Source organism: Halyomorpha halys, unplaced genomic scaffold, assembly GCF_000696795.3.
Source record: "Halyomorpha halys isolate HHAL.00 unplaced genomic scaffold, Hhal_1.1 Scaffold987.1, whole genome shotgun sequence".
Taxonomy (NCBI): Eukaryota; Metazoa; Arthropoda; class Insecta; order Hemiptera; family Pentatomidae; genus Halyomorpha; species Halyomorpha halys.
Window position 1 is genome coordinate 413,463 of NW_027108701.1, and position 12,971 is coordinate 426,433.

General features: G+C 29.0%; 1 protein-coding gene across 2 annotated transcripts; it reads left to right on the forward strand.

Annotated features, from left to right (window-relative positions):
- Positions 1 to 2,037: 2,037 nt before the first annotated feature.
- On the forward strand, positions 2,038 to 9,288 carry dare (NADPH:adrenodoxin oxidoreductase, mitochondrial). Of its 2 annotated transcripts, XM_014431582.3 has the most exons (8): positions 2,040 to 2,531; positions 2,607 to 2,825; positions 2,989 to 3,198; positions 3,268 to 3,460; positions 7,151 to 7,329; positions 7,418 to 7,553; positions 7,983 to 8,156; positions 9,006 to 9,288. In XM_014431582.3, exons 1-8 carry the CDS (start codon positions 2,367 to 2,369, stop codon positions 9,134 to 9,136), a joined length of 1,407 nt encoding a protein of 468 aa, XP_014287068.1. In that variant the 5' UTR covers positions 2,040 to 2,366; the 3' UTR covers positions 9,137 to 9,288. The 2 variants fall into 2 exon arrangements, with proteins under 2 accessions (XP_024215498.1, XP_014287068.1); XM_024359730.2 differs by lacking the exon at positions 7,983 to 8,156 and having other exon boundaries at positions 2,038 to 2,531.
- The last annotated feature ends 3,683 nt before the right edge of the window (positions 9,289 to 12,971 follow it).

Consider the following 12,971-nt stretch of genomic DNA (forward strand, 5'->3'; position numbering starts at 1 on the left):
AGAAACGAAAACTACAGTCGTCAGGCAAACATCGTACATTGAAATGAATATTTCTTGTAAAAAATATCATTGCTTAAATGAATAACCAGTTATATATAGTAATCTTCATAAATGTATTATTAGAATCAATAAATATTAAAATAGAATCAATTGATCAACTAAACGCGAGGACTTACGACTTATTCTCGTAAAACTTATCCTGTCTGCTATCTAGCCTGTATGAACACGCCTTGTCGAATCCTTCTGGTGTAAAGTACCTCACCTATTCAATTGTAGCCAGAACCATTTAATCTAACACAACTCTCCTCAATAACTGCATGAACTTGGCAAAACAATTTTTTACCACCTGCTGACTTTCCTTGTTCAACTTCCAATGTATAAGGGTAATGTTCAGGTAAGTATTGATGACGATGCAGTAGTTTTTTTGAAATTGTGACCTCGCGGTTCGCTTCCCATTAAAGGATTTTTAAAGTTGCCAATGTTTTTGGATATCTATCTAATTAGGATATGCAAGTTCTTAAATCTCAAATTCTCATTACCATGCATCAGTCATTCTCATTACGACCGCTGAAGCATTGCTAGTAACTTAAAAAGTTGATTCATGGTATAATTATCATTGCTGTTACTTCGACCTTAGATGGAATGCTGAGTGTGTCTGAAAACAGTTAGATTCTTCCGATATCTACCCAGCCCTTTACGTATCAAAAAAAGGACAAGGATTCAATCAATATATTGATATTTTCTAATTCAGAATCATTTGAAATTATAAGTAAATATCATGGAATGATGTCCAATTTCTCAAAGAAAAATATCAATTCAAAATGTACTATGAAAAATTATCCTCAAATTCAGGCTTTGCGTAAAACAATTTTTAATTTTTAGTAAGTTTTGGTTACCAAACTTCATGAAGCCTTGAAACCAACACAAAAACAATTTTTTTATTGGTTTCAATTCTCCTTACCATGTCAAGGTAGCAACTGTTGAGAAAGCATTTTTTTTTTTTTTTTTTTTTTTTAGAAAAAATGAAATTAACCTATATTTTATCATTAACTCTTTAAATTATAGAATTAATTTATTGAATCTTATGAAAAATTGTTTTAAAATATCATTAATCGGTAAGTGCTTAATAATTTGTTTTTGAAAAGTTCATAATAAAAGAATTACATATTTCTTTAATCTAAAATGTTTTTAACCTCAAGGTTTTGTTATTGAAATATTTTTTTAAAATTTATTTTGTAGAAACAAATCAGTATAGGGGTGATTTTAATTTGTCTTTTTTATTTGATTTCATACCAGATTTTCATTACTTGTTTCTTAATGTGATAGCCAATGAATTTATTGTAGGTTGAATCGGGTTAAGAACATTATAGTGCATTCTAAGGCGGTATCAAAAATTAAACAATGTAATAGGCTTGTAAGAATTTTTTTTTCATACGATGTTCACTCCTATACTTTATTTTAATTTTTTTGAGAAACAACCATACACTTTTTCATGTAGCAAAACCCACTTCCTTAGGACCAGTTAGCATTCGATCTTTTGACAAAATTTGTACTTTGTTTCATGTTCGTGTTATTTTTTTGGACGTTAAGGTACCATTTCATATGATGCCAAATATTAATTAGCATCGAGAGAAACTTGAAATAATTTCGTTAATTAAGAGACCGAAAGCAAAGTAAACTATGAGCGTCAATGTTTTTCAGACATTTATTTTTGTTTTTTTAAATACAAATGAAAACTACAGCATCTTTAAACTAATCCTTTTCTCTGCGTTTACAGTCTTGATTTGAAATTGAATAGGTATATAGTTCAAGGTCTAGAATGTAAATGATTTGGATTAAAATCAAATTGGCAAGAACAGTGCATAACTTTTAATATACATCTAAAATGAATCATTTTTGTTTTTCGTATTTTCACCCAGTTTTATTGGTTCCACACTACTGTTTCTAAGATCGGTAAACAAAATAATTTTTTATTCAAAAATTCTTTTTATCTTTGAACGCTAGAAAACGAGATATGATGTACCTCTTTGGCTCTTGTTTTTAATCCTGTTTACAATTGTGTGACAACCAACTTTCTAGTTGTCACTAAATGCTTGATGTATCAATAAAGGAATTAAACAAAGATTAAAAATAATTATGTACTTTGACGTCTATAAATTGGAATCTTTTGTCGATGGCATTTGCCGTTTTATATATAGTTATTGAATATGGGTTTAATTTTCTCAATGAAATATTGTTTTCTTTTTAATTCCACTATTAATGGATTTTCATTCGCTTAATCCCCTGTCTTTTATAGCTACTTAAATCATTTGGTTACAAGTCATTAATATTAATGGGTAGTATCTCTTGCTCCTGAATTAATAAAAATGTTGGCTCCAAGTATTGTCAATATTTCTTCTTCTCTAGTTTACAGAAAACTATTTTCTGTTGGTAAAAATACCTGTAAGTTTTACAGTTCACAAATGTCTCCTAGAATATGCATTGTGGGAAGTGGCCCTGCAGGTTTTTATGCTGCTCAACATTTATTGAAAGTAGTTCTTTATTTCTTTTGCTAATTAATTAATTTGTAGACTGTGGATGGCTTTGTTAACATTTTTGTCTTTAAGGCATTACCTAATGCTGTCATTGATATGTATGAAAAACTACCTGTACCATTTGGACTTGTGCGATATGGAGTAGCACCTGACCATCCAGAAGTGAAAAATGTAATAAATTCTTTTACGAAAACTGCATCCCATAGTAATTTCAATTTTGTAGGCAATGTAAACTTAGGAGTGGATGTACTATTCAGAGATTTAAAAAATGCTTATCATGGAATCGTTCTAGTAAGTATTAAATTTAATAATGATTTTTAATATCTTAATCTATACCATTATTTTTGAAAGTGCTTATGGAAAAAGCAGAAATAATTTTAAAAGAACTTATAGTTTATAATCGAATTACCTTTAAAATCTCAATATAGTTTTCAATGTATTTTTTTTATTTAAGGCTTACGGTTGTAGTGAAGAAAAGAAACTTGGAATTAAAGGTGAAGATAAAACTTTATCTGCTAGGCGCTTTGTGGGATGGTATAATGGATTACCTGATGACAAAGATTTAAAAATAAATTTAGATTCTGAAGAAGTTCTTATAATAGGCCAAGGAAATGTAGCAATAGATGTTGCCAGGATCATACTAACACCTCTTGATATTCTGAAGGTAAGGGGTCTGATCTTGCTTTTGAGAGATCTTTGGATATTTCATTTTCTAAATTTCTTTTTAAGGTAGAAAACAGATATAACCGCTTATGCTTTGGAAATACTTAGCAAAAGCAAAGTCAAGAAAGTTAATCTCGTTGGAAGAAGAGGTCCTCTTCAAGTAGCATTTACAATTAAGGAATTTAGAGAAATGACTAAACTACCAGGTGTTAATACTTTAATTAAACCATCCGACTTAGCTGGACTTGAAGACATCCTACCCGGTATGTTGTAAAATCATTTTATTTATTCATTGTGGTTTATTTTTATTTTTGTTAGATGTAACTTTACTTTTTATGTTGAGTGGGGAGGTATATCCAGAGAAAATATTCAAGTCAAATTTATTGTTGTATTTTCTCTGAAAATAATAAACTTTTGCACTGTTCTCCAAAGAAAGTGTAATTACTCTCAAACATCTAATATAATGACTTAAATTTAAGTGATATGACACAAGAAATGAGAAGAGCAATCAATAAATATAAGATGTTGGTTAGGAGGATTAGTAAACCATATTTTTATCCTTGGCACACAATAAAAATGTTTCACTTATCAGGCACACACTAGAAAAAAAAGTGAGCACCATATTTCCCACAGTCAGTTCCTATTTTCCCTTCTAACTTAATTTGTAGTGTCTGTAGAGTTGCACAAGATCTTAAAACTCTAATTTAAGATTTCTCAACTTTTGTCATCATTTTCAGAATCTGAGATGAATTTTCTTTAATATAGCAGCCGAATTGTGGGAAGGTATTTCTTCATTAGGCGATGGTAGCAGGGAAAGCATAGCAAACTAGTATAAATGAATGATTACTGTAAATAATAAGCTGGCTCTCACGGAATGGATTTTTGAGATACGATCTGTTTTATAAAAATTGCTTCATTTCATCAGTATTTCAATTATATACACAACTTAGCTAAGCTAATTTAGTTTTGAAGAGATATTAAGGTTGATGTTAAAAAAACATAAGATACTGTAAACAATAAGAGTACAAATATTTTATTTTGGCTTTACTTAATATGTTACCTTCTAAAAATGTTTCTTCTTTACTGCATGTATGTACTTTTAGTTTGGAATAGCTTTAATTATTGGGCCAACAATTTTACTTTTCATTTCTTTTTAAGAGGTGATGATTGTTATAATAATGTGGCAATATGAAATTTTGTTTGATTCAAATATTGAAACAACTGCATATTTAGTTATTTCTAGTAGTCATGTCCAATTTGATGCCTGCTACTATCTTGGCGTAAAAATTACTATCTACTACCTCTAGCTGTGTATAGATCGTTTTTAACCAAATAAACTAATTTAAATAATAATAGGTGCATAGCTTCAATCTTATAGAGATTACTAAATTGACAGTTGTTTTAGTTATTAAATAAATCAAAACTTGTATCTTTTTTTGTCTCAACACTTTTTATTTTTCACCAGTCCAACGTTTAATAATATAACATATAAATGGTTTGTGTATATGGTAGTGAATTTGTGTGGATAATCTTATATAAGAAGAATTAAATATTTATGATTTTAAATTTAAAAAATAGGCTTTTAACTTATAATTAATGAATGACCTGGGCAGAATAGCCTGCAAAAGTAACTCTAAATTTAATGTGAGGAAGAAATTATAATTGAAGATGTCCTTGAGGATGGCTAAAATGGCCGAAACGTTAGACTGGTGAAAAATAAAAAGTGTTGAGACAAAAAAGGATACAAGTTTTGATTTATTTAATAAATAATTACCTTGTCTCAAGAAGTTGAAATAATATAATTAAAGTTATTTTAGTGTTTGATCCCACTTTATTTCCTAATTACCGCAAAGTTTTAACTTTTTTTAATCTTTGAAAAGGAAATGAAAAGTAAAATTGTTGGAGAGATAATAAAAACCATTTGACACTAAAAACATATTTTATGCAGTAGGTAACCTGCTTTAGAAATATTTTGGGGGGAGAAAACCTACTTCAGAGATAGCAAAACTAGAACAAGAATAATACTAGGTACGCATATTGTTGTTTATATTCTTATGTTTTTTTTTGTCCTCTCAACCTTAATATTTCTTCCAAATTGAATTGGCTTAGCAAAGTAGGGTATATCGTTAGTATTGGGATGAAATAAAGAAACTTTTATAAAATCCCTAAGATTGTACCTCGAAAAATTTAGTGTCTACTGAGTATTTCTGAAAATTATTCATTTTCTTGTTTAGTTTCCTTTTGTTGCTATGAATGTCTTAAAGAAGCAATTTTTTTTCACGTCTTGTACATCTCTACAGATCATGCAAATGAAGTTAGAGGGGGATAATTGTACCTCAGTGAGAAAGATCAAGATCTGCAGCTCATTTTTTTTTTTTAAACTGTGTTCTTGATAAGTGAATCATTTTTATAGTATGCCAGGTATAAAAATAAGATTCACTTATCCTCTCAACCAGCATCTTGTATTTATTCTGTATCTATTAATTATCGTTATATTTTAAAAGGAAATTACAAAATTCTCTACTCTTTTTTTAAGTGGGTCATATGACTTAAATTGTGGAAGTGGGTAGCTCATGGGTAAGGCAATAGATTACCAACTCCAAGGACCTGGGTCCGGAAGATAAATTTTTTTTTTTAATGCTTAGGTGAAGAAAACTTTCTATTATTTCAAATTCAACATTCAATTATTATTCTATATTTTGTACTTGTACAACGTTTTGGGATTTACTCCATACTCATGTACTAGCATCCACATATTTGTCAATTGTATCAATTCCTATAGAGAAATTTTGTCATTTATATACATATAATTTAAAAAAAAAATTTTACAATCACATTATTTAAATAATACTCCTCAATAAAATTGTAAAAACAATTTTAAAATTATATGTATATAAACAACAAAATTTAGCTATAGGAATTGATACAATTGACAAATATGAGGATACATAGTACATGAGTGTGGAGTAAATCCCGAAATGTTGTACAAGTACAAAATACAGAATGATAATGTATTCTAATTGGAAGTGTTCTTCACACCAACATTTAAAAGAATTAATATAATCAATATAATAGGGAGCGCGGTAGCAACGGGGTAAAGTGTGTGGTTACTAACTCTAAGGACCCGAGTTCGAAGCTGGCTGGGCAGAAAATTGTTTTCTGTTACACTGTAGCCGTGAGTCAACTCCTGTGGGTTCTGGAGCCCTCCTGGGGTCCACCCAACCTCTTAAATTGGGTAAAAATCTGGCGGTCGAGCGTGATTCTGACCAAATCACCTCCTTGCACAACCGTTGATCTAGTAACAGTACTTCTTTACAAAGTACTGAACCCCTGACCCTTCATGGTTTGTAGCGATACAGATTTTAATTTGATATAATCAACTTCTTTGAAAAGAAAATCCAGAATAATTATTATCTGTTTTGGTGTAGCCATTGAGTTAGCCCTGTGGGCTCGGATACTCTCTAGGGTCCACCTAGCCTCATAAAGTAGATACCCTTAATTGGGTAAAAATACGGTAGTCAAGCATGATTCTGACCAAATCACCTCCCTGAACAACCATTGGTCTAGTAACAGTACTTCCCTACAAAGTATTGCACCCCTGATCCTTCATGCGTTGTAGCGGTACAGATTTATTTTTTATTTTATTGTAATTTTTTAAAAGAGCTCTTGCCTCAAGGATTAAATTGGTGGCCAGAATTATCTGTTCTTGCTCAACTTTAAGGACTATTAATTAAAATATACAAACGGTAATATTAGTAATTTGCTATACTAAAAGATTTGTTTTATTTTACATTTACTAACAAAACTTACCAGGAAGGATATAATACTGATGGTATATGATTTTTAAATTTGTAAATACATAATTGGGGAATTGTTGATGTTTGATTTCTTATCTTAAATTTAATTGTTTTTTTGTTTTGTTTTTTATTAAATTCTTACTTCCTTGATTTTAGATTTACCTCGACCTCGGAAACGTTTAACTGAACTTTTGCTTAAGACAGCCCAGTGTGAGCAAAGTGGTGATGGAAAAGTCTTTTGTCCTTCTTTTTTCCTTAAGCCTTATGAAATTGTTTTCGATAATAATATCAAAGGAGTTAAATTCAACTTAAATGTGGTAAAAGATAATTTAAAGGTGAGTAATAACAAAATAAAAAAGCATGTTTTTTATTAATATTATAAGCTATTATTTGTGGTCTTTATAACTTTTTTTTATTTATTAGGGAATCGTTGAAAGTACAAATAACTTCAAAGAAATACCCTGTAATATGTGCATTAGCAGCGTAGGTTATAAAGGTGTAAAGATTGATTCTGATGTCCCTTTTAATGATGAAACAGGAACTGTCAACACCCAATTAGGTAGTATCTCTTGTCATATTTAATAATTATTAAAAACATTGCTTTATTTTTTTATAATGATAGCCTTATGGTATGAATACAACCTGGTAAGTTAATTATTTGTCCAATAAAAATCTAATGTTTAAGATTTTAAGTTTCAGAAGACAGAGACAACGGTATGATTGAGAAACTTGTTAAGGAACTATTAAAAGTAAACTTAACATTCTAACAAAAGTGCTTTAGTGTTTTCTATTATTCACAAAAAACTTATCATACTTTGTTTTGTTTACCTTGACATTCTTTAGCTATTGTTAGTCTTTTTTTTATGGATTTTCGCCAAGATTTGGTTATGATAAAAATATTTGAATATGCTTCTGGCTTATGGTAAAGACAGATAACTTATTTTCTGTTTCATAAAATTAAAACTATGTGACTAAGTTATTATTTTAGGTGTTTACGGTAGTGGTTGGATATCAACTGGACCAGTTGGTGTTATACTATCCACAATGAACAATGCTTTTCAACAAGCTAGTTTATTGGCTAATGATATTCAAACCAAGAAAATAAATGTTGAAGAAAAAAAACAAGGATATGAATCTATTAAAAAAATATTAGTTAAAAAAGGTAGGATTTTTCCCACAAGTTTGAATGTTTTCTTATTTATTCATTCTAAGTTTATTATATTTTTGAGTAATTTCAATTCATGGATATTTAAAACCTCGCTAAAGTACTAACAATGAGAGGTCGATTAGTTTGAATAAATAAAATTAAAGATACTTTAAAGAAGCCCTGTGAGATTATTTTGATGAGCAAAAGACCTAAATAATATTAAAGATTGTTTAATTGTACATTGAAATAATAAGTTTATTCAAAATCATTAAGAGCAGTTTTGGAGAAAAATGAAAAAGTATAAAATCAATTAATAAATCGACAATTACCATAAGTTCATTTTTGAGGTAGGCTGATCTCATACACAGACCATTTTGTTAGAATTGCTTATTTGGACTCAAGATATCTTAAAATTTGTATTTATTTCATGATATCTATAAATCTCCTAACTATATATTTCATATATAGGAAGGTGAATATTAAAACAGAAATATTTTACTTTATTTAACAACCTTTTCTGCTATACTGTCTGCTAGATTTATAAGATCAGATTCACCTAGAAAAAACCTTCAAACAATATGGAGTAATTATTATTATGTGCATGGCTAGTTTTTAGTTAAACAAAGAGTTTTTAAAACTGCTATAAATTGGTGTAGGGAAATGGGAAAAGATTAAGAACAAATTAATATTTCAGTCTTATAAGTGTATTTAAAAGAAATAATATCAACAGTAGAAGTAAATTAAATTACATTTATAATTATGTACTAAAAATCATATAGTAGTAATTAATATCAATAAGTAGAATGAGATCTTATATAATATACATTAAATCTTTGGTATATAATTGTACTTTGTTGTGTACAGGTGTACAAGTGGTGAGTTTTGAAGGATGGAGGAAAATAGACAAAGTGGAAATAGAAAAAGGAGAAAAAGTTGGAAAGCCACGAGAAAAAATTGTCGATATAGAAGAAATGTTAAAAATCGGAGGAGAATGAGTATAATGATGTTTCCAGCGATATAACATTAACTCTTGATTGAGTTAAGTAGTGAACAATCGATAAGACACAGAAATTTGGAAAATTTGATATCAATTTTATAGTTGCCAAATGTTAGGGGATCTATTTTAAATAAAATATGTTATTTTCAATCGTCTTTGCTCTCTAATAAACCTTCTCTATAATTAATCTTTTAGATAATGTCTTGTGATAGCTGTTTTCAAACATTAAATTTTACTTAGCATCTGTATGTATATATATATATTTATTTTTTAATCACATTACATGAAATGCAATTAAGTTCAAAAATAGAAAGCTTTTGGCATGCTGCATTTCACAAAACTAGCTATAGCTGGCCGATGACACCAAATGAAGAGCTAAAAAGAAACAACTTCTCTAGATGTAATCATGCTGTTGTTTTGTTAGAAAAATTTCTGGTAATCTCTAATTATATCGGAAAGGGAAGGGTAAATGTTATGGATACAAAAATTAATATTAAAATTAAGATATGATTAATTAAGCTAGTAGGATCCCTGTTAACTGAACACTCATTAACCATCCTTCAGATTAACCAGTGTGGTGAAAAAAAAATACCATAAAGAAGAGGAAGAAGATAGATGTTCTAATCATGAAAAAAATTAGAATATAAGAGTTATGTAAATGTGGAAAAATAAAATAATGTCATTGTTAATTAATCGATTGTGCATATTTGTTACATTGTGACTTTTTCTATGTTTTTATATGCAAAATAAAATCTGCACATATATATTATACCACAAGGTAATTCTATATTTCTGTTAATATTTCCTATTTAAATACCTAGACCTCACATTAATCGGATTAAACAGGAACTGGTCAGATTGCCAGTATACAGGGTTACAACCATACTTTATAAATTATGATGAGATCTGAATAAAAGGAACATCGATAAAATTGTCTTCATTTATGTAATTAATATCCTACTTAAAAAAATAAAACTTAATGAGAAACTGTCAATACAAACTACCCCTAATTCAAAAACTAATTTGAACAGACAACATAAATGGAATATTTTATTTATATTCTGGATAATTATATGTAATATATTACATATTTTACATAGCAATCAACAAAATTGGACTAATTAGGACAATTCATGAATTAACTTTCTTTGTTATGTTTATGAACAAAACAATATATATCATTTCTTATTCATATCTTGAAAAGAACATATGCAGATGCGGTCAAACTTTTAGAATCACCTGTTATTAATCCAAAACATTCATCTGAACTTTGAAAGCTTTTGAAAAATAAGACTTGATCATCTCTCAGTTCTCAGTTGATCTCAAGTCTCCTAGCTGGTTTGGAATGAGCTGGGCAGGTAGGCCCTGGATTGCACAACAACTTCACAAAAAACCTTTGTGAGCTACTCAAAAGGTCTTGGGATAATGGGCTATTCAAGAAGTTACACAAACTCACTAAAAGAATGCCACCAGTGGTCAAAGTATATGCCCCTTTGAAAAGTAAGGGAAGATTTTTTTATAAAATAAAAATACAATTTTATTTTTTATAATATGTTTTCTATTTGTTGTGGCCACCGTATAAAAGGGGGAAAAAAAAAGTAATTAATGTGTAAATGTTCGATGTATATTTATACTCGTAATTTATTTTATTTACTCATATATATTTATGTTTTACATGCATATATAATAAATATTTGCTAAATTGTTGAATACTATTAGGAATTCAACAGGCAATCTTTCCCAGCCGGAACTCGTCCAGCTAAAATTCCCAGGGAACAATGGGCCTATATCACTTTTGAAATATTGGCTTAAAACGGAACGAGGAGACTTAAGATAGTTAAATCAAGCATACTTAAAAACCTCCTGAAATTGGAAAGTGGTGTGAATACTCTTCCTCTTTAAAACAAATATTTACAAAATGATATAGGAACATTGCTCTCTAGGGGTTTTAGTGATCCCAGGTCCGGCTGGGAAGGATTGCCTTTTTTTTTTTAGTACTGATCTCTTGTGAGATTGTGACAAGTCGTACATCGACCAACATTCTTGCTATAAGTTTCTGTTTCAAAAAGATAAATAAGTAAGACAACCACGGAGGGTGGGTTTCATGCTGTTTTCCAATTTGAGTCGCTTTTTTTTATGGTTACTGCATTTTGCTAAGCCCATCGTGGGACATACTAACATACTAGCAGTAGATTACAAAAACCATATTCCTACATCCGGAACACGAGATCACTCGGAGACCTGTGCTCGGTCACATAGAGATTGGGAGTTCAAGTCTCAGTACCACAAACTTTTTTTTTTGGTTAAACTGTTACCAAATAAGTTTGAATAAGGTCAGAGATAAATTCATTTAAATATTAATGATTAATCTGAATTTTTAAAAATCACCTTACAGATATTCATTATTTAATGCTTTTTTCAGTAATGTTTAATTTTTTTGTAAATAATGGATTTTAAGAAGTTTTTAATTTCAAAAAAATTTGTTGTAGTCTTTTTGAGAAATATATATGTAGTCTCTTTATGAGGAAATATATCCATTTTATTTGATATTATGTTGCTATTTGGAGTTTTCTTTGTTTAAACATTTAGCCTTTAAATATAATTATTGATAAGTTTTTATTTAATACTGGCTGAAAGTTTTGGAAAGTTCATTTTGAACCCTTCCACCACACTTTTATTTATTTCAAAATGTACTAAGTTAGGGTGATCCTAAATTTTTGACCAGCAGTGTATGTACTGAAGTACATAATTTCTGCATGTAGCCGTAGAAACCATAAGTGATGTAGTAAATCATTCTGTCATCACACTAAAAAATTATAGCTTGAAATGTCTTAAAATACTTGGGACTGACTAGTTTTAAAGAAAGAAAGTTATTCATAACTAAAAACTATACAGAAATTCCGCGAAAGAAGCTAATAACTCAAAATTTCAGTTTGGACTTAACACCAATTTTGCATTCAATGGCTTCTATATGTATTTAAAATCTATCCATACATTATGTAATAATATGACTCATTTTGGTATCTGACTCAAAAATATCCACAAATTTAATCAAAAGTTCTTGAATATTAACGATGTATTATTTAAAGGGTTAGTTGAAATAATCAAGTTATTAATTAGTTGAGGTGTTCAGTCGTAAAACATGGTAACTGCAAAAAAAAAAATTAAAAAATTGTTCTATGGTGAAATGTTTTATGTTCAAATAGGAGTCACTTTCCATAACTTAATATCAAGATTATTCTCTTAAGAAAACACTTTCTAAAGATTTTTTCAATCATTTTTGAAATTAGCCTTGAAAAAGTTGATGATGCCAAAAACTTAATTCATAAAAAATTCCAGGTACCATGTTCTAAGACCAAAACTAAAATTAATGTAACAATTATAATGAGGTGTTAATTGTTCATTATGAATTGAAGATGGTCGGAGGAGCAGTCCGTTATGATGTACAAATAAGTAAAGCTTATTTATGCATGCTGACGTTTCAGCCTGAATTTCAGGACTGGCAACAAAAAGTGATATAACAGCCAGAATTTAGAAAATAAAATTTATGTAAATACATCTCTATTATATAAAAAAGGTTTTAGTGATTACCGTGTAACATTTTACTTAACTGAAGTATAAATTAAAATGCTGGGATAAAGACTTGAAATTTATTTTTTTCCTGTTTACACTATATTAAAAAAAATAATACAATCTGAACTACAGATTACATGTAAATTACAGTTGAACCTTTAGAGCAACGAGTAGTACAATTAAATGAACAGTTGTATAATAAATTAACGGTTGCTCAACTATTAGGCAGACAGGGAGTATTCCACTAGTATGTATATATA